Source organism: Alexandromys fortis, unplaced genomic scaffold, assembly GCF_014885135.2.
Source record: "Alexandromys fortis isolate MF-2015 unplaced genomic scaffold, M_Fortis_MF-2015_v1.1 scaffold_23, whole genome shotgun sequence".
Classification (NCBI taxonomy): Eukaryota; Metazoa; Chordata; class Mammalia; order Rodentia; family Cricetidae; genus Alexandromys; species Alexandromys fortis.
In genome coordinates this window covers 15,003,492-15,026,973 of record NW_026067907.1, presented here as the reverse complement: position 1 = coordinate 15,026,973, position 23,482 = coordinate 15,003,492, and the positions used below count along the sequence as shown (strand labels likewise).

Sequence of the window (23,482 nt, the reverse complement as noted above, 5' to 3'; positions counted from 1 at the left end):
AGGATGTGTCTGGGTCGGCTGGTACATGAGAATACTGAAGGAAGCACTATGCCTGCTAAAGGAGGGGATGTATGGTGCAGGCAGTGGCTTTTTCTTAGAGCTTTGTCTGACTAAAGCTGGATCTTCTAAAAGGAATTCAGCTGTTATAACAGCACTTTCTAGGAACAACACCAACCAAAGAAGAGTGCAGGGAAGTCTGATACCATATCCATGACTTGCATTTTATGAGACCTTCTCTGGAATAACTTTCATGACTGAGGAAACATGTTTTTCCCAACCCATAAACATGAGTAAGTTTTCCATTTATTTGTGTTTTCCTTAGTTTCTTTCATTGTTTCATTATTCAAAAATTTATCTTTATTTTCATTATATTTTATAATTTAAAACAATTCTAAATGTAAATACAGTTTGATCATAGTCTCCTGGTGTGGGAGAACTGTCTGTATTTTGTCAATCATGTTTTAAATAAATGTTGATTGGCCATGTAGGAAGTATAGGCAGAAAAACCAGACAGGAAGTAGAGGTGATGCAATGAGAACAGGAGAATTCTGGGAAGGAGGAAGTTGATTCCTCCCAGTCCTACACAGACCACCGAGGAAGCAGGATGTGATCTGCAGGCTGAAAATGGTACCTAACCATATAGCTAAAATAGATCAGAATAATGGGTTAATATAAGCTACAAGAGCTAATAAGTAGCCTGAGCTAATGGGCCAATCATCTTCATAACTTATAGAGATCTCTGTGTGATTTTCTTTGGGGCTTGCCAGCTGTGGAGTACTGGGTGGGACAGAAACCCCAACAAGCAGGCCTTTCATGTTACAATCTCCCCTTCTGCCATGTTCTTCCAGATCTGAGAAGACGTTTTATTACATTAAGCAAACTTTATTCTATACTTGGTGTGTAGCCCAGTTAAGGAGCCTGCAAAGGCAGTGGAAACAACTCTTCCCCCTTTCCTATGAAGGAAAGGTGCTGCCAAGATGCACCATCTCAACATGGTACATGATTTGCTAAGGATTAAATTGGAGTAACTCAGCTTTTTATAATAATTTGAAATAACCCACAGCTGGTCCCCCTGTTGACTCAAGTGGGAGACAAAGACGGAATGAATGTGGAGTTCCTTGCCCATTGCCCTTGCTGAAGGCATTGAACTGCCGGTTGGGGACAGTGATGAGGAAAGAGAATAAGGAAATCTGATTCACATAGAAATACAAGAAAAACATGAATTAGAGAAGGAGGAAGAGGAAGATGAAGAGGAAGAAGAAGAGGAGAGTGAAGATGAGGAGGAGAAAGTGACAACAGTAAAGGTGATGAGGAAGATGAAAAGATGTTAGATGATAAAGAGTCAGGGAAAATTAGATAAAAAGCCAAGCAAAGACGTTTGCTCAGACTCTGAATATGACTCTGGTGATGACTGTACTGAAGAAGAGCGGGCTTACAAAAGCAAAATGGAAAATTGAGAAATGAAGATTTGAACATAGTAATTAAATACAGAAAAGTGAAGAGCTCCTATATCTGTGTGCTTGGACATATCAACACAGGGAAAACAAATACTCTAGATTAAGCTCCATCACACACATGTCCGAGATGGTGAACCAGGTGATACTAAACAGAAGATTGACACCACTACAGCAGAGGGAAGGAAGAAGACAAAGAAGCAAAAGAGTTGTATTTTCATATTTTCAGTGGAGACACCAACAGGGATATACGATCTATATTTTCACATAGGAAGTATGATGTGCTCCACAAATCATAAAGTGTTTTTATAATCACCCTGAATGATAGGCACTAATTGATATATATTAAAACGTGTACTGCATTTTATCTTTTCACTTATCACTAAGAGACAGGCAGTTGCTGAGTCAGACAGCCTGGGATTGAACCCTGTTTGTACCGCAGTGAGATAACTTACCTGATCCAAGCTGAAACTCATCATCTGAGGAAGAGAAAATTCTGAGTAGATCTTCACATAAGCTAAGTACTAGTTTCTTAACTGTTGTGATCAGAGGTGTTGAAAGAAGACATGATTATTTGTTTGCATATTGCATCTTTGAAACTAATGCTAATAGAGTTCTGGAAACCCTATCATTAAATGCTCTAAAAATAGTATGCATGTCTGTAACTTCTCACTAAATATGTTGTGCTACTTATTAACCAAATACAGCTCTTCTGAGAACATTTGCTGGTTAGGTCAAAGATTTAGAATAGCCAAAAAATAAATTAATAAAATGTTTCATGTCTCAATATTTCGAGATATTAGTATCCCAAATTTTCAGGTTTTGGTGGATAGTAAAAGCAATGAATCTGCTCTTAGCAAGAACTACTGAGGAATTAGCTTTTATTTTAACTTAATACTTAGTGACTCATATGCCCCAGGAAAGCAGAAACAATATATTTCACAATCTGGTTCCATCACTTAAAACGTCAGTCCCAGAAGAGGTCATCTGTTCACACACCTACACACAAAGGATAGTAAAAGTCTGTTATAAATCTACCACAAGAAAGAGCCAATTTCTTTAATCTTATGTCAGGAAAATTTCTAGTTGAGTAAAATATTCCTTGCCAAAAATAATTAAGACAAATTGCAAAGACCTGCCATTTACAAATACACCATTAAGTGGCTTTCAAGATAATTAATGTATTTTCAATGATTCTCTGCTTTTGAATAGCTGGATTTATGTTTATAATACTTTAATAACACCTTTTAATTAAAATACCTGTTAACAGGTGGCATTTTACATAATGTTAAATAGTATTCACTATTCTAGCAACTCAATCATGTAGAGTTTGTTTGTATCAGTGTGATTTTCTAATTTTATTGAGGGAAACAGGAAAAGGGCCCCCAAATAATGTAAAAGATAAACTCAAGATATATTAGTTTATCATGCACACACAATAGGTTGAAAAATGGGGTGCCCTTGGGTCTTATTCTTTGTCTCTCTGAGTCCCAGGAACAGATCAGCCAGGCTAGCTGTCTAGGCATTTGCAATGATCCCTACCTTTGGCTTTAGCCTGGCTAATGGACTCTTACAGACACCGCCCCTGTGTCTTGCAGCAGAAGGAGTGCCCTGACCCCTTTTCCTTTTGTATGAAAGTTCTTTTAAGGTAGCCACATTGGCACAGTGGGGCAGGCAGCTGGAGTCCTTTTTTGTTCCCAGCAGAGGCACTATTCAAGAGTTGTGCCTCAGCTCCTTAAGCAGCTGGAAAGCTGACTGGTTTTTGTTTGGCTTTTCTTTCCTCCTTTCACTTCTACCCACATTCCAAACATTTCACTGAAGAAATAGAAATTCTTTAGTTGTTTTGCATAGTTAACCTTTCAGGAGGGTCTATAAAAAATTTAAAAGTAATATCATTCCTTTTGGGGGGTACTTTTCACCTTTAGAATTTAAAAAGGTTGAACTCTAAATCTTTTCATGAGAAAAGTTAAATAACATTTATTTTATGAATATTTGCAAGGACAGGGAGAGAAAAGAGAGTACGAAGGAACAAAAGGAGGATTCAAAGGCAAGCTAAATGAAAAGTCATTGTACTTTTCACACTTGAGCAGCAGCAGCAACATGGTACAATTTACATGTAGTATGAGTCAGATGATATCATCCAATTTTAAAAGCTGTATAGAATAGAATCCTGACGCAATGTATTTTCCAGTTGTGGTATATTTATCTTTCCCCATGTTCTACTGGGCATTGACTTTGTACTGTAAGTGAGACAGCCAGTTAAGGATCAGGCACAAATTCAAGTTCATTAAAATGGTCAAATCTATACAAATATGGTTTTAGGTGCATAATGTATTCCCCTGGAAATAAACATTCAAAGAATTTTTTTTTTCAGTATTTGCCACAGGGTCAGTAAAAAGGCACAAATAGAATTGGGTCATAAGAAGAATGCCCTGGTAACTTACAGCTGGAGGCACATTCTAAGGATGAATGGAGGTGTGGTAAATTCAAACACTGTGCCAATGACACATGGGGTGATTCTGAGCTAGTCATAAGGCTAGCGTGAGGCAGATCTCTGACTGAATTCCTGAAGTAACTTTTGTTTTCAGTGCTTCTTTCATGGTCCCTCCTGCCTAATTTGATGTCAACTTCTTCCTAAATGTAGTTATTCTCTGCTAATTGTGTCAATTGAAGAATGGCTTAGAAAAGTGCCGGGAAGTTTACTTCATCATTAAGCAGAATACCTGACAATGTCAAAACTCTTCGCCTGTTCCTGTTTTGTGGGGGAGAAAAGTTGAACAATGATTTAAATGTTTCTGTCATATGCCTTCCACGTACCTGGCCTTATAGAGGCATCTGGCATGTAACAAAATTACAAGGTCTGGTACTTCCCAGGGACTTAAAACGAAGCTATAGACAAAACCACCTCAGAACAATTATAGTAGGTAGTTTAGAAGCATAGGAGAGGAACAAAGATGAAAAAGCAAAGGCCATGAGTGCCAACAGTGTTGGGTGAGTGATGGGTTCTCACAGCTGCTCAACAAGATGAGATTGAACTAGGGATCAACTGATTATCGTTGCATCACAGAGAAAAAACAAAGCCAACAAAAATTCGAAACCGTAACATTCCATTGACTCCAGAGAGAGAATGGAGAGAACTCCGGGATGGAGTAATTGTCTCTTCTCTTCAATTATCTTTAAACTTTCAATAGGATTCTTGTTCTTTTAAAATAGAATTGTTTTAAATACCTCTACAGACTAAACTCACATGGACATTTGAACATGGAGGAAAAAAAGTTTTGGGGGTTAAAACTTCAATATAAAATATATCAAATAAAAAATTCTTTTATGAAAGGCTTCTAAAGTTGTCTAACATTTCTTAAATCAATCTGTAGCACATAATCAGTAAAACCATATCATTTAAACAGAAAAATCATAACTTAGAAGCTCACCCTTGGGCAGCTGTATCCTATTATGGACTGTAACTTAGCACATGAGTTTCAGAAGTTGTTAGAATTGAATTCAAGCTAGCAAATCACAGTTGTTAAAAAAAATAAAATAAAAATAAAAACCTCTGGTGAGATGGGACAACAGCCTATAAAGAGGTCTCAGACCAATCTCAATTCCCTGGGATGATAGTCTATCATATTTTATTTTTATTTTTTAAATGTATCAATATATGAGGAAAAAGGTAGTAGGACAGACATGGCCTTTAACTGACTGAGAAGTCACCCTTCCCACCCCAGTTAAAAGACTTTAAAATATTTTATCTTTAGGCTGTATTTCAATATTTAAACTGTCAAATGAACATTTTCTGAAAAAAGATAAAGAGAATATTTTTCATACCACTGATAGATGAGCTGATTCAAATGAAAGTTATTGTATCCTGTTACAAATAAAGAAAAACTGGCATTTGAAGGGGTTTCCTTAAAGCACACATTTCTAATTTAGTACCAAAAGTATCAGCATCTACTCTGTTACAATTAAGATGGAACCATTGCTCGGAGATGAAATGGTGTTCTTTCAAGGGTAGTTTATATGGCGGAATGCACTGCAGCGTGCAAAAGGAATTTTACATCCCTTACATGCATCCCTCTCTGTGAAATGTGAAAACTATAAATGTATCATCAAATTTATAGATTTCAAGTAACTGCACTAAAGAAAATGGGACGGAAAAATATTTGACTCTTGAGGATTTTTATTCTCCCAGGCCATATACAGCCAGAATCATGATTACTAAGATGTTTTTAATAGACTTGTAGTCTGTTCTGAGTTTTCCAGGGGGTAAAAATGTGCTCTTTGAAGTTAAGTATCCACCTATCTTATATATGTATGTATGTATATATAAAACCTTCCATGCAGAGAAATGTTTTTCAAATAAAAAAAGCTAATGCACCTAAAATATGTGAGAAATTTGCATCTAACTAAGCAACACGTAACAAAGACTCCATCTTACCTTTTCATCTCAAAATGTGGAGAAAATACTAGTGAAATCTAAAATACAACTTCGTAAAGCTCACCCAGTAATCTACTAATTCTTGTGGCTGGAATGACAATCCATACTGAAAGTAACAACTTCCCCGAGGCATAGTTACCATTTCCTAACTTACATTTTACCTGGGTTGGCAAATGGTTTCCTACTGATGAAAGCTGCAGTTCTTCCCAGCCATTACCAGTATACTTTCAACAGCATCGCATAAAGACATGAACTTCCACACGCAGTTTACAATCATACCTAACTCCTTCACCTTCTGATGGCCGATCTGTCAGCAACAATCAACCTGCTTCTTCTATTCAGCTCTCATTCAATCCATCTTCCTTGTATAGCCTTTGGCCAAGTGGCTTCTCCTCCTCTAAAAACGCCCCCATGTCTGCATCCCTGCCATATTCTGTTCAAATATGACTCCTTATTAGGCTCCTTCACCTCCCAGAAGAATTCATTTCTCTCCTCTCTCTGTTTTCTTTACAGACATTGCCATTACAGCTCTGATAATATAGTAGTGCCGGGCACCTCTAAGAACCAGTGTCATATAGTGAGCAACAAAAAGTAAGGAGTTGGAAGATATTTGTATCTAGCCTCTATGTCCTACCATGGTGGGACATGGGCAATTTGGCTCCGTTCCCTGACTTATAACAATGGTACCACAGTACTACAGCAGTATCTGCATTTACTGGCTTGCTATGAAGAATAAGTGTTTCTGGCATATTATCTGTTATCTTATGAAGATTTAACATCCTACCTAGTGTCTATATAATGGATGAAGTAACACCTTAGAGATGGTAGGTATGTTATGTTTTGTAATGTGAAGAATTAGTACCTAGGTTAGGATCTGCTGCTACATAGTCGTCTTGAAATCATGCAGTACTTTCTTTGGAGAAAAAGTCAAGGACTGGTCAAACAGTAGCAAGCAAACAACAAGCACATGCTCCACAAGAGAGGGCAGGGGTTGTTCCTTTGCTTGTGACTCATGACTCACGGAATAAAACTGGATGGCACAGAACTCAGAATGGAAAGCAGCATGGGCATTTGCCATGATTTCTCTGAAAACATGTTCTGTCTGGTTGTGTGGTGCTATCCAGTGCTGCCGGTTACTGAGTGTTCCTGTTGTGGAGAACAGTCTGGTGCCAGTCTTCAGAGCAGATTTCATACATGGAGCCTACCTTATCCCAGACCTCTTTCATCTGAATGTCAACTAGGAAGAAAAAAATGTTGTGGGGATTCCTTTCCTTTTGAGAAAGAAAATAATACTTTTTAAAAACACACAACTATTACAGATGAACAACATCTAAACTAGAACAGACTTAACATATTGTAAAAATGACATCTGAAGGGCTTTCCTGGCTGAGCAATGCATTCAACATGTATTTCCTTAAGCGAATGTAACCATTCCCACATGGATCTGACTCAGACTAGAAAATGTTCAGAGTGCTTTTCCTAATCAACTTCCAGAGAAAATTTACCAATTGTTGCTTGTTTGTAAGCAAATCAAAAGCCAACGGAGGGAGGCCATTTCTGCTCTCTGTATTGTGTCCAGAGAACAAAGGAAATAGCACTTTGTCTTCATAGAAGAGGAGTTTAGAAACAACCTGACATTTTAAAAAAAATACTCCTTTGTTCACTTGAGTTGTTTTATAACTTCCTTTTTTTTACATTTTTATTTTTTAAACAATCTTTTTTTTTTATTTTACATACCATTCCCAGTTCCCTTTCCCTCCTGAATAATTTATTTATTTTTATTTTATATGTATTGACATTTTGCCTGCATGTTTATCTTCTCTTGGAGTTATGCAGTTGTGAGCTGTCATGTGGGTGCTGGGAATTGAGCCTGGTCCTCTGGAAGAACAGTCAGTGCTCCTAACTGCTGTGTCATCTCTCCAGTCCCAAGGGGTTTTTATACATTTTTGAAGTCTCTTTTCATCTTCCAAAAAAAGCAAGGAAGCAATTCTTCTTAAATAATTAGCAGTGATGTGTTCAGGTGCATGGCCCTCCCTTCTGGCAGAGACTGGATGGATTGTGTCACGGGAGAAGCCTAGAGTGAGGAGGACAGGAGACAGAATCTGCCACTTAGGTTTGGTTGCCAGCAGGAGTATAGTGGCAGCAACTTATGGATGTGCCAAAAAAAATTAGGTTCATAGGTCAGACTTTGACATGTACAGCAACCAGAGTTGCCAAGATGTGTGGCTCGGTCCCCAAAAGGCATCTAATGTCTTCACTCAGAAAGTAAACCCTTTTCTACTCTTCCACAAATATTAGTAGAGACATTTGTCACTTAGTCCCTTGTTCCCGGGTTAGACAAGCCAGAAGAGAGAGGACCAGCACTCAAACTTTCACACTCACGAAGTGAGACAAGCAGCTGCCAGCTACGGGGCAGCAGTTGTTCCAGGGAAAGTCGGCAATGAGAAATGCCAAATTCAGGCGTTTTTGTTGTTGTTGCTGTGAATGAATGAAATATATGAAATGTGACACATTTTTTCCATATGAAAGAATTTCTGTGTGGATTATAAGAGTCTCAGGGGAAAAAAAAAACAAGAAAAAAAATAACATTCTTGCAAACATTTTGGTGACAGACAGTATGCAATTGGAAGAAATTAGTTCAGCTTAAAACCTGGACCATGCAGCTTCACTTTTCCCTCCATTTCTTTTTACTGCCTCTGCGCTCCAAAGTCTAGATGTAAGTCCTTACAGTTTACCCAAAGCTTTGGACATGCCAGTGCCATTTGCCCTTCACTAAGAGCTGAATGCAATGTAGGGGAGAGACATTCTTTCCTTTTCTTTCACTGAGGGAAACATAACAAGCCAGAACAGACTCCAGGCTAGGCTTCAGGATGGAGTGATTTTTATTATTTCTAACATAGCTATTGACAAATGCTTGAAGGCAATATTCAAAAAAAAGAAAGAAAGAAAATAGCTTTCATTTTATGCCTTGGAGGCCAGATTGGTTACGATTTAATTTCTAAGAGGGAAATTTTATAGAATAAAGTGGCCCAACGTTTCTCTTTCTTCACCACACATATGAGAAATATAAGCTACAGGGACATCTGGAGAGGACTGTTACTCACTAATCAGACGCGAAATCCAAACCACTGATACTTTGATGGAGACAGACATCACTAGAGTCACAAGGAAGAAAGCTGTAATGCATTGCAGGCTGAAAGACATTCCATATGCATTTTCACCTTTTGGGCAGTTCCAAAGCGCAATTCTATTTCAGAAGCCCTTTGTAATCTGATACCCACTGTAGATAAGATACACTGTGAAGATAGTCTGTTTTGCAGCAGCAAGAAATCAAATTGGTTCCAGAAGCAAAGTTATATGACAAATGGTTTAATAGTATTGCTCGAATTGGAAAGGTCGACTGAATTATTTTTCATAATCATTTTAGAAAAAGATTTGAAAATAACTTTGCCAAGCCATGTGGGGTGGGGGTGGGGATGTGGGGAATAAGGCTGAGGTGAGGAAGATATCTCATTTTATTGGCTTTATAATTTGTTATTAAAATTTAGGAGCTCAGTGGCAATTTATTATTAAATTTTGTTTACTACAAATATTTTTAGATAAAAATAGTACTGGATTTAAATGTGACTAGCTATGTTTTGGAAGATTAAATAGATTAACCACTAGAGATGCATTTTTTATTATCATTTCCAAGATATTTTTAGTTTTCACCAAATTCTAGTCAGCTTTGCCTTATTTAAAAAGCATCTGGAAAAGTTCATTAAGACTTGGCACATTTTAGATTTTAGAAAAGGGGTCTTCTATACAGTAGTGTCTTGGCAAAATAACTCAGAACCTCGTGGATGTAGGTAAAATGGAATCATTTTCCTGACTGAAGTTGGAAACAATTTAAATATCGCTTAGCCCACAACACAAGACTACAAAGATCTAGCAGAAATCATAGTTAAATAGGAAGTGACTAGACACTTATGGCTATTCTCTAAAAAGTCAGAAAAAAATAAGGTTTTCTCCTTCCGTACTTACAGTCTTTGAAGACCAAAGCCGGGTCTCTGTGAGGCAAGGCTTGGGCAATGATGTGCCTTAGAGATTCCAAGGTTCTGTCCATCTCGACTCTGACTGTGCAAGCCGGCTGCACAGCGTCCGCATGCCTGAATTCTCGCAGCTCTGGACTGAATTTGTGCAGTTCATTGATGCACTGGATTACCGAAGAATCCCTTTTAACATCTGCCAATCAGACATTTCCCAGAATCTAAAGACCCTCAGGGCCCTCCTCTCAGGCTCACTTATCTTTGTTGTGTTCTGAGCTAATTAGCCTGAAAGGCTGGCTGACAGGCTGGTTCCCATTGCTTCCCCCTGTTAAACACACCCACCTACAGGCTGGCTCGGGAAGCTCACTAATCGTGGGAACAGAGTTCCTTTCCAAACAGATTTTGCCTGGGCTGTGCTGCGCTGCCTGCCTATTTGGGCATTTCTTTTGGCCTTCTATCTTCAAATGAACTGACCCAGGAATAAGAACTCAAGAAGCACGTTTCTCAAAGCAATTTACTAAATTACAAAGGAGAGGCTCCTGGAGACTGCCATAATTGTATAACTACTATAACCAACATAATCTAAATTCCTGTTTGGAAAAGAGGGTACTACAAATATTATGATTGAAGTTAAATTATGCTTTATGAATGCATTCAGAATCCTCTCCCCAATGACAGTGGATTCTGGTGAACAGTACCAAGCGAAACCTGGTGGACTGTTTTGTAGCTTGCATGACCACACTTATTCTATTGATCCCCAAACAAAACCATTCCTAAGACTGACTTAATTAATTGTGATACCACTCACTCATAATAATTCATTCTATTAAAAATATCAGGGTGAAGGTCTGGAGAAATGGCTCAGTGTATAATGACCTTTGTTGTAAAAGCAAGAGGACTTGAGTTCAAATCCTTAGTACCTATGGAAAAGCCAGGCATGGCTGCATGTACAAGTAACTCTAGTGTAGGGAAGCAGATGGATCCCAGAACCCGTCTACCAATCAAGTTAGCAGAAATAGGGAGTTTCTTATTCATAGCAATACTCTGTAAAAAATAAGGTGGAGAGTGACAAAAGAGGTTATATAGTATCATCCTCTGAACATGAACCTACATACACTACCAGCACCATCACCACCACTACCACCAGCACCACTACCACCACCACCACCATGACTACCACCACCTACAACAATAGCACTACCACCAACACCACCTACAACAACAGCACTACCACCAACACCACCTACAACAATAGCACTACCACCAACACCAACACCAGCAGCAACATCAACACCAACACCAAAAACAACAGCAACAAAAGTGACAAGAATTTCTGGTGAGCAAGAGCAAAAAATAATACCTTTAAAAGAATATAGACATTATTAAAAAAACATAAATCATATTTTTCCTATGATCTCTACAGCATCCATAACTATATGTAAAATAATATTTTGACAAGAGACAAACATGTCATGTGATCACATTGTAATTATATGTAATGCCAGAAATAAAAAAAACAAACCTGATTTTAACATCTGTTAGTTGTTGAGGAGCTGTGGAAGACCTCTTTGCTTTAAGTCTCCCCACCTGAGCCCCCTGTTTAAGTCTTGTTACATGGCATTCACTACAGGTTGTTTTCTATAATGTTCTTTCCAACTTTCACATCCTATTATTATGAAACTCATCCTTTAAAGATTGTGTATAAATAAAATGTCTTTCATGTGAAAATTTCTTCAGCTACTTATACAAGGGAGGGCTTAAAAATGAAGAAAAGGAAAATCTAGCAGTAATAGTAACTGTCATTATAATGACTATTTTCTGGCAAATACTCACAGGAAATACAGGCCACGGAAAGAAGAAACTCAAGGCTGCTCCATGGGAAAAAACATTAAATGAAATTACATATAGATCTATGTATATTTCATATGTATGCTTGACCTTAACATGAAGATATTTACTTTGGGTCACAATGTATACTTTATATGACCTGCACTAATTTGTGAACAAGTATGTGTGTGTGTGAATGTGCATGTGTGTATGTTGCTGAAGATCAAACCCAGAGATGTGCACAGGCTAAACAAGCAATCTGTCACTGAGCAACACTTCATACCAGAAAAATATTAGTTACTGTAGTCCAAGAGCTCAAAATTTATCTTTTATTTGGAGTAAATAAGCTCCTAATTTCAAAAATAAACTGGGTGACTGGTGGTTGAAAACCAACCCTGTTGCCCTGAGAATAGACACATGGTATGAATGAATGTAAGTGCTTTGAGAATAACATAATATTGGAAACCAAGACAATTAGTGTTCTCATTATAGAACCAGGACAAATAATATGGATTTCCCCAAGGAATGACACTGATAATAGGAAACAGAAAAGTTAGAAATGATTCATGCCTAGATTTTGATCAGTAAATAGGCTTTTCCTGTAGACCTAAACTGAATATAACAATTCTTTAAAACATTTATGTGTATGAATGTTTTACTTGCATTTATTTCTTTGCACTGCATGTGTACCTGGTGTCTATGAATGCTGGGACATTAACCTGGATACTCTGGAGAAGCAGTCAGTGCTCTGGAAGAGTGGCCAGTGATCTCTTGAGACTCAAATAGCGTAGTAGAAGGAACAATAAATGTGGGCTCAATAAGGCCTAGAATTATATTTTTGTCATCTAACTGTGAAAAGCCACTCATCTCTGAGTTTACATTTCTCTTGCATAAAATCAGAGAGTTATTCTGAATGCTCTATTTACATTCTAACACCTATGACTTTATGCTTATAAATGAACACAAATGTTTGAACAGCTTTTCTAGATGTCTAGAAGATCATATATTCATTTCACAAATGGTAGACTGATATTCAGAAAGTCGCCTCTAGTCCCAGGCAGCTTAACCATTCATTCATAGGAGACACAGAAGTCAATATGATGAATTAAAAGATATTCACTGACACATAGGAATTTGTAAAAAAAAAAAAAAAAAAAAAAAAAAAAAAAAAAAAAAAACCTATGAGCATCACTCTCTCTCTCTCTTTTTCCCCCGAGACAGGGTTTCTCAGTGTAGTTTTGGCTGTACTGGAACTCACTCTGTAGGCCAGGTTTGATCTCACAGAGATTCACTTATCTTTGCCTCCCAAGTGCTGGGATTAAAGGTGTGAGCCATCACCACCCAGTAGCTATGAGGATCTTAACAAAGACCCTCACAACAAATTTGCCATGCTCAAAGAAACATGGTCTTTCACATTAGTAATGAAAGCAGTAACTTTAATGAAGGCAGACCATACAATATCAAAGTTAGCACTGTTTCCTCATTAAGTGCAATCTTTCAATAAAAGTTTTCCTACGCCTCTGCTTACACATTCTTCTTTGAATGCTCATAAGAATTTCTTAGATCAAACTTCCATTAATAGCAGTCAGAAAAACTACTATGTGGTTTCTTACTTTACTTTGATGTAAAAAGCAACTGATGGAGACGTGGGAGGGACAGGGAAACCTTGAGCAATGTGTGTATTTTAACAGGGATTTATGGCTTTCACTGTGAGCGTCGATTACCTGACGGTTATGCCAAAGGTACAATTAAAATATGTGACGTGGGATTTCCCTCTGTATGCTCTGAATTTGTTTTATTAACACTGGTTAACATAGAAGCTGCTTCAGCCAATGGCTTAGCACAGTACATCCAGGTGGGAAATCTGAACAGAGATACATAGAGAGAGTAGGTGGAATCAAAGAGATGCCATGCAGCTGCTGAAGGAGACAGGTGCCCTGGAACCTTTACCAGTAGGCCACAGCCTGGTGGTGATACATAGATTAATAGAAATGGGTTAATTCAAGAGATAAGAAGTTAATAAGAAGTCTGAGCTAATAGGCCAAACAGTGTTGTAATTAATATTGTTTGTGTGTGATTATTTGGGTCTAAATGGCTGGGAAACAAATGCGCAGTCTCTGCTTGCAAAATGGCTCACCAACATAGGCAACTACATCCTTATAAAAACTGAGAGAGTTTAGGAAGGAATTATAGAAACAAAAGAACAGAGTTAAGCACAGCTTCTTGGTAGCCGCATTTTTCAGATAGACTCTGTTTGCTGGCAGCAAGCAGAGGAATGACTCCTTTAAGAGACGTTTTCCTGACTCAGTGCTAGCAGCAAAAAATTGCATGCATAGCTTCTTTAAGAAATGGCTTCCTGGTTTGTACTGGCAGCACAAACAAATGACTCTGGCTCTTTTGAGAGGTCGGGCTATGAAGAATTTGAATGGGGTTTGTGGGCAGAGTACTACAAGTTGATTAATGGTGACATAGATCTGCTGTACCCCTGGAGCTGGAGCAATGAGCATGGATCTTAGAGTTAACAGTAAATGTACCTCTGCCATATTGAAAGGCCAAGAGAGGCAGTCAGCATCCAGGGATGCTGCAGCTAAGCTGCTTACCATTTAAAAAGTACTCCTGATCAGAAAATGATTACAGATATGCAATAAAGACAGATTCAGACAGAGACAAACCTCTAAATAGGTTACAGTTTTGGATAAACGCACATAGGCTTGGGGGAGAGAAGAAAAAGAATATAGACAGTTAAAAAATAAAACAAAGAGACAGTAAAAGTGTAATATAAAGGAGTACAGACAGTCACGATTAAAGGGGTAAAGAAAAATAAGCCATGTAAAGATGGAATGTATACAGACAGTCTGGATCATGTATATTATTGTGTTTTCTTCAAATTTTTTGATTAAAGAGAGACATTTGATTCTGGGGGCTGCTAAGTTAAACCAACATAAAGGTATCTTGACTTCAAAATTTAGGTCTAAGGGATATGTTGCTTTGGAAAAGAGATTCTACTTTGGTTTCTACAGAAGACGAGAACCTGTGGATTCCTTCCAGGCTAATGTGGTTTGATGGAATAAGATCCCTCTGAAATGTCTCCATGAACCCCTAAAAATACTTCACCCAACAAAAAACAGGATGCAATTTGGGGAAAACTATGCCCAAATTCCCAAAATGATCATTTATAAATGTTTGTCTTTATTTAAAAGGGGTTGGGTATAAATTGTTAATGGTCACAGTCAATCTCTCAAAAAAAAAACAAACAAGGCAGATATGATATAGAGATGAATACATTGATATGCACTTTGGCTTATTGATACAAATTTATAGTTTATTGGCACAATTTTGTTATATGTGTTTTTGTTCTTGTTTAAAGTATTGTGTTTGGACAGTTCATTTAAAAATGTAATGTATAATTAAAAATTGCAGATTAATAGGTAGTAATTTGTAATAGTCAAAGTTGTAGTCATGTTAGTTAGGTTTTCTAGATATATAGAGATATATTATTTTACTTAAAGAATCTTCAACACTTCAAAGACCTATGGAATATGGCATTTAAAATGTTTTAAGAACTTAGACTTTTCTCAACAGTGAGATATGTCTGCTTCTGGCAGCACCAATAACTTTTATAGAGATTGATGGGTTTTGAAAAAGCTCATTATGAAATTTGCCTTTAATGTGACAAGGCTAGCCATTTGGGCAAGAAACTGTTCTTGCCTGGACTGTTTAATGGTGTGCTATATGAACTGGACATACAGGACCCACAGAAAAGTGACTGCTAAATGTTCCGAAAGACAGGATGGTTCTTCAGGGTTTCTGTTTCACATAAGAAACTGCCAGACATTCTGAAAAATACAAAAGAAGGTGACTGATACTGCCAAGATAGGTGAAACAGCCTTTCAAATTTCCTGCTTTATAAAAAAGTCTGCTGGATACTATGGGCCTGTAGGCTGAAGATGGATGCCCCAATGGTACAGAAAAACTGGGTAACTGTCCAGGTGGCTAGATGTCTCTGTCAATTTAGAGTTTTGGAAGTTGTTTACAATTTACTTCCTGTTTTCATAGGTAATGTGATTTCCTTCTGGGGTCTTTGAAGAACTGAAGACAGATATAGTTTTCCTTAGTTGTGATGAAGAATTAGATATGAAACTTTAGACTTATAAAAATATTGTAATTACAATTCTTGCTTGATACCTGTTTTGTTATATGTAAATATTATGTTGTTAAAGTTAAAACCTTCTCTTTTATTTAGACAGAAAAGAGGAGATGATGTGGGATTCCCATATTATACTATGAATTTGTTTTATTACCACTGGTTAATAAAAAAAGCTGTTTCACCCAATGGCTTAGCAGAGTACAGCCGGGTGGGAAATCTGAACAGAGACATATAGAGAGTAGGTGGAATCAAAGAGATGTCATGTAGTTGCTGAAGGAAACAGATACCCCAGAACTTTTACCAGTAGGCCATAGCCTCACAGTGATCAGTGATTAATAGAAATGGGCTAATTTAAGATGTAAGAGTTAGCTAACAAGAAGTCTGAGCTAATAGACCAAACAGTGTTGTAATTAATATCATTTCTGTGTGATTATTTGGGTCTGAGCAGTCAAGAAATGAATGAGCAGTCTCTGCCTACAGAAATAGTAAATGACTACAGTAAAGAAAATGATGTTCTAACAAACTCTGTGAGGGTACTAATTTAAAGGATGAGAAATGGCATTTAACTAAAATGCTCAGTAATAAAACTCAGTCCCCAGTGATAAAAGAAAAAGCTTCAATGAATCTATGAGCAGTCCAGCCTTCTCAGGGTGAGAGGGGATGATGAGACAACCACAGGTGGGTTGGGGTGGGGGGTGGGACAGAGAACATGAGGAAGCAACTTTGCTGTTAAGAAAAGTTCATTTCCCTTGTCTTAATAGCATACTTAGTTTAAGCTAACTCATTACACATTTATAAAAAAAAAATGAGATCTAAAATTGATGGCTAGGATGCTTATCTTCCCTGAAATAATTTTTTTTTTAATTTATCTGTCTATGCCTTGATGCTGAAAAGTTTATGACAAAATAGACGAAATAAAGAGGAGTCAAAGGCATGGGGTTAGAATGTTAAGACAGAACGAACCGTTTACAGAAACTGACAGATTCCAGTGAAGATGTAGAGGGGGAACTGAAAAGGTGAAATGGGATCCAGCAAGAGGTTGAAGTCATGATTAGCATTGTTTCCCAGGAAGGGTGGGAGGGGGAAGAAGAAGAATCAGACGTTAACTTTGTTGAGGTTCTGTCAATTTTTTTCTCAGAAAAAGGCCAGCCAGGAGGAAGGACGAGTGGCTGCTAAGCACCAGCTTTAGTGACTGAAAGAGGTGAATGGACTTCTCAGAGTTTATTTATTGTCTGTTGGGAGGAGATCAAAGAGATGCTTGTATGAAGGCGTTTATGAGAGTCAGCTGGAAAAGTAATTGTTGACATTTTCTACAGACAAAAGTTTAAAAACACAAGTAACATAGTATAATTTTACTTGACTTTTCATCCATTGATAATTCAACCACATTAGGGAATTGCCAATAATAAGTAATTGTTGGACCACATGACTAATAGAGAAATAATGAATATCCCATCTGCAGAGTAAGGAGATGGATATTTCTTCATTTTATATAAAGATTTGTAAAAAGCAGTTACAAAGTGTCTTTTATCCTTGTTAGGGATATCTGAGTTCACCTTCATAGCCAGAAAACACAATAAAGTTTTCACTTATCAGAGCCGCTTGATTGGTGAATATATTTGGGGTTCCTGCATGGACCTGTGGGTTCTTACAGTCTTATATAACCAATTGTCCAGCCCTATCTTAGAATTTGGACTCCAACAGAAGCACAGTTTATTCTTTAAGAAATACTTTACAGGTCAAGGATATCAGGGAAGGTTTAGCTCACAGGTTAACAGCTTTGATATAAACTTGGAATTATTTAAAGCTGGAAGAATTTGGCTGTTCTATTTATAAGATTGGAGATAATGATGTCAGGCCATTTGGTCATTAAATATGTGTCTGTGAAAACTGAACTGATACTTTAATGGTGGCTGGCTGAATTCCAGAACAATTCATGTCTTGAAATTGATAGTTTAAAAATTTTGGTTTATGGGGTAGATTTTGCCAATGGCTTTTATTATGATATTTTCTTTCAAAGTTTATCTAATTATTAGTTCCCGTCCTTCCATTTCTCTCAAACCTCCCCTCTAGGACTGAGATTTATACAGTTGGTTGCTTGAAAAAAAATTGACACAAGAAGTGGCTATGGAGTGATGTGCTTTGTCTGTAAAGAGACTACTGAAGTCCAGTAGTGTTTGAGCCACTTCTCAAAGGAAGAGGATGGGGGTGGGTCTTCCACAGAGAGTGCTGGGGGACGAGACACCATTTTTTAAAAAAATCATGTTTGTATAGGTATAGTTGTGCAGAATGCTTAGATTTTTCAAAAAAATGAGTAATTTGAAATATGTAGAATAGGAGAAAAAGTATTAGGTTAAAACAAACACAGGAAAGGTTTATATTGGTTACAAATGACTTAACTATAAGATTTGATGATGCCAGGTTCCAGCAACCAGTAATTTCACAGCTCCATCTATTTTAGATGAAGTTTCCTGTAAAGGTTGCATCATAAGTAGACACTTAATTCAGTTCCAGCTACTTATAGATATGCTTACATTAAGATAAAAGCCTCATGCTTTTCCATTTCACACTGTAAACTATAATTTCCACATACTTCCTGTTGTGACCAGAGTACTGCATTAGCAAGCATTCTGCTGACAAAGAACTATGCCTTTTCAAAATCTGTTTAAGGAGGAATATTAAACTGCATACGAAGGGATCCTATTTTCCCACAAGTTGTAAACTGGAGACAGTCCAAAGTACAAAATAATAAATTCTTCTGTTTCTCTAAAAATATCTGGGTGTCTTTGAGCTCAGGGAGAAAGTGCTCCCTCCTGCCCCCCTTATCCCCAAACTCAGAGAATGTTCTATTTCTATTGAGATGGGCTTTTCATGGATATGTAATATATATATATATATATATATAGGCTTTGCTTCGTAAAAAGTGAGTATGGCAGGATAGACATCAAAATCTGGTTGTATAGACTGTCTCCTTGCACTTAGTGCCTGTGAGGTAAGACAGGTGTGGTGCCAAGTGACTCTACAGAGACCCTAATCAGGTACAAGTTTCAAACCACCCAAAATCAGCTGTCCTGCAATTTGCCTTTTCATTGTTCATTAGTTCCACCCTGCCATCAAGCCTCTCACAACCTTACTCATTCTGTAACTTCATGTAGTGATGAGGCGAGCAGGCCTGCTTTTCATCCTGCCTGGCTCCCGCACGGCTAGCTTAGCCCAGGAAATAACAACACAGAAACTGTATTCATTTAAACACTACCTGGCCCATTATGTCTAGTCTTTTCTTGGCTAACTCTCACATTTTGCTTTAACCCATATCTAGTAAGCTGTGTATCATCATGGGGTTGTGGTTTACCAGGAAGATTCTAACCTACGTCCATCTCAGGCTGGAGAATCATGGCATCTGTCCGACTCTGCTTTCTTTCTCCCAGCACTCTGTTCAGTCTACTCTGCCTATCTAAGCTGCTGTCCTATCAAAAGGTCAAGGCAGTTTCTTTATTTGACCAATGAAAGTAACACATAGACAGAAAGCCCTCCTACTCCAACTTCAGGGAAGAAATTTGGTATTTAAAGATGTTTGTTTACAGTTACAATTAAAATGAGGTCACAGAGAATCTCTATAACCGTGGTATGATAGACTAGACCCTGTTTCCACGACATATCTGCCTTTTAAATTTCAGTCCGGTTTCCTTTCAAATCATTCTTAACATTGACAAGTGTCAATGAGTCTCACCTAATTCTCTTTAAAATGAAGTTACTGTGCTGCTTGAAACCTAGTTGTTTTTCCACTAATGCATCATTTTCCATTCCACAGAAGACATCTGTGATCTGGTCCCTTTTGACTACAGCATAGAAATCGCACTATACTTCTGCCTTCCAAATTTTCTGCATGACTTCCTCCTTTGCATGCTGTCCTTTTCAGTCTTATCTATTCAACCAAATCTCCCTTCCAGATTACCTTCCCCAGAATACTGCCCCCCCCCCCCGCCAGACTTCTTGAAATTTGCTCATCAGTTTGATACCAGGCTCTTAAGTAGAATCTTCCTTCTGTCATAAGGTTGGTGTGCTAGTCCTATCTTTCCAAACCCAGATGAGGTGATCAGTTATAAATTGTATCTTAAAACACCATGTATCTTTTCCCTGGTAACTTTACACTAGCAAGCTTTTGGAAAATGGATGTAGGAAAAACATACTCCCCCCACTTTACCTCTTAAAATAGGACAAACTATAGATTTATAGCAGTGTTTAAGATTAAATTATCAAATAGTCACAGTCATTTCCTTTTAAAGGGAGGCATATATTGTGATAATCATACCAAAAAACAAATTTATATTGTAAAGCATACTTTAAGGAATTACACTGACACGACTTTGATCATGTTATGAAATTGTGTGTGGTGTGCACATGTGGAAGCTAGAGGTCAACAGCTTCCTCTATTGCTCTTTACCTTATTGAGGGTCCCTCTCAATGAAATGGAAACTGACCTGCCAGCCTGTCCCGGGGACCCACCGACCTGTGAACCCTCACCGTCTCAGCCTGGAATCAGACCTGCCGTGCGGTATGTGCTCCTCTACATGGATGCTAAAGATCGAAATTTAGGTCTTCATGCTCGCACAGGAAATACTTTTCTCAATAAAGCACTTCCTCCATTTAATTTTATCATTTAAGCAATTTAACATGTTTTGATGACATTAGTATCATTTACAATACTAAGACAAGAGACTTAAAAATATGATACTAAGTATCTTTGCAAATGCTATTTTTCTAAGTTCTCTGGGCTTTGGAGTTATTCTCACATTCTTGATTATCACACAACTGTGATGTCCATTGAACTATGATTATTTTAAAATTTATTGAACTTTATTTTATATGCATTAGTATGAAGGGGTCAGATCCTCTGGAACTGGAGTTAGCAACAGTTGTGAGCTGGCACATGGGTTCTGGGAATTGAACCCAGGTCCTCTGGAAGAGCAGTCCATGCTCTATCACTGAGCTATCTCTTCAGCCCCCAGCTACTCTGATTTTTTAACCTCCAACTCTATTATTCAGTTGTGTTAAGACAGTACTTCATTTAGCAATAATAAATTAAGATATAGCCTAATGCTCTATTGAGAGCTTCCGAGGGACAAAGGACATGGATAGTAAGCCTCTGCCCACCTGGAAGAGGCTAGCAAACCTGACGATTCAAAGATCAACTGGGTATTGTTTGTCAGAAAATTTACCAAGTAATTGGCAAAAAGAATAGTTACTTTAAGCTACATTAACCCTGTGATTGGTATGCTCTAAATATATTATAGTTCTGAACCAACATCAAAACCATCTATCTGGTGAGCGAGATAACTCAGATAACTCAGCAGTTAAATGCACTTGACTGCACTTCCAGTGGTAATGAATTCCCAGCAACCACAACGTGGCTCACAACCATCTGTAATGGAATCAAGTTCCTTCTTTGGGTGTGCATGAAGACAGAGCCCTTAATAAACATAAAATACATAAACAACCTTTTTTTAAAAAAGCCATCTATCTGCATGCTGAATAGATCAGTGGTTACCAATACCAGGTTAGTATAAATATAAGTCACACGTATGGAAAAAGCTTATTTAACGGAACAAAGTCAACTATTCAAGAAACTGAAAAGCAAAGTTTCTGTCAGACATGTTTTGGTAAATGTGTTTCGGTGGATACAAAACCTATCTATCTAACTTGGTCTGAGTTGTGGTAATATTAGGATCATAGCTTAACTATAAATGAAATAGGAAAGTCTAATGAATTTTATTAACTTTAAGCTCTATTTTTTCTTTTTTCTGAGACAGGGTTTCTCTGTGTAGCCCTGGCTATCTTGGAACAGTCTGTAGACCAGTTGGCCTCAAACTCCAAGATCCATCTGCCATGTGTTACCATGTCTGGCTAACAGGGCCTTTCTACGTAACTCTAGCTGTCATGAACCTTAGACTGGGCTGTCTCCTGAGTGCTTAGAATTAAAGGAAGGCACTACTACCTTGGTTCTTTGTAAGGGTTTGTGTGTGTGTATACACACTATCACAAAAGTAAAAAAAAACCTCTACCGAGTTACATCCCTAAACCTTTTTACAAATATTTACAAAAATTCTTTCATCCAGTCTTCATGACTCTATACTGTCAAATGTTCCTGCTTTACAAATCACAGGAATGAACTGAAAGGCTGACGGTACTTGATACAAAGATCTCAAACTGGAAACCCAGTCCGTGGGTTGCCTTTTGTCTTAGTGACAGTGTCCCATTTATAGTCATCCTCCTGGATATTAACCTTCATCAGGCGATGAAAGGAGACAGAGACCCACATTGGAGCACCGGACTGAAATCTCAAGGTCCACATCAGGAGCAGAAGGAGAGAGAGCAAGAGCAAGGAACTCAGGACCGCGAGGGGTGCACCCACACACTGAGACAATGGAGACGCTCTATTGGGAACTCACCAAGGCCAGCTGGCCTGGGTCTGAAAAAGCCTGGGATAAAACCGGACTCGCTGAACATAGCGGACAATGAGGACTACTGAGACCTCAAGAACAATGGCAATGGGTTTTTGATCCTACTGCACGTACTGGCTTTGTAGGAGCCTAGGCTTGGATGCTCACCTCACTAGACCTGAATGGAGGTGGGTGGTTCTTGGACTTCCCACAGGGCAGGGAATCCTGATTGCTCTTCGGGATGATGAGGGAGGGGGACTTGATTGGGGGAGGGAAATGGAAGGCGATGATGGGGAGGAGGCAGAAATCTTTAATAAATAAATAAATTAAAAAAATAAAACTGGAAACCCTAAACTATCTCCCACCTGTGCTGTGCATCAAACAAGGTCTTGCACATCCTGATCCCCCAGAAGTATTTACTTACAACATACAGATTTAATGCATTAGGAATAGGTATAGTTTAACGTTTTGTTGGCTACAGATATTTTGAAACATGTAGGTTAGAACTTGTCCGGAAAGATACCCCTCACCCCCAATCTTAAAAATAACAAAAAAACCTCTTGCAATCAGATCGTTTCCAAATAAAACAAAACCTCCAAAATCCAAATCCCTTATTACTTAGTACTAAAGCTTTAACAGCTTCTACAAATCTTTGTCCAGTTAGGTTAAAGCCTCTATTTCTGATTTGAATTTGTTTGGTAGGTCACTTGAAATCTTAGACTATTAAGGGTAAGAACCATGTAAATCTGTCTTCTAATTTTATCAAATAGAAATGAGCTTTTTATATAGTAGGTATTCAAGTCAACTCAGCCAATGGAGTAAAGCCAAGATGAGGTCATACACTTCTACTCCCAATTTGCTTTCAACACTTTGAATATAAGAAAATGTATTCCAAAACAAACATTCTGTGGTCTTATTAAGCTGTCTTCAACATTAGTTTATGTTATAAAAATACTTTTGGCAAAGTATAAAAATGGAGTACCTCAGCTTAAAGAAACAACTAAAGTTTAAAGCAGGACTTGTGTCAACACTTCCAAAATTAGTATAACTTTCAAAGAAACTGTATCTGATATATTCCTACATCCAAATATTTAAATGAATTTAGATAATGATCTATTGCAAATAGCCAGAAGCATTAATTTCACTTAGGT

At 37.8% G+C, this 23,482-nt stretch overlaps 1 protein-coding gene across 1 annotated transcript in view; it reads right to left on the bottom strand.

Moving 5' to 3' along the window:
• Positions 1-9,994, bottom strand: part of Lix1 (limb and CNS expressed 1) — a 54,919-nt gene extending 44,925 nt beyond the window's left edge. Inside the window, exon 1 of the mRNA XM_050135857.1 lies at positions 9,913-9,994. Within this exon, the coding sequence (XP_049991814.1) occupies positions 9,913-9,994 (82 nt within the window). The remainder of the gene's footprint in view (positions 1-9,912) is intronic.
• Positions 9,995-23,482: the final 13,488 nt, after the last annotated feature.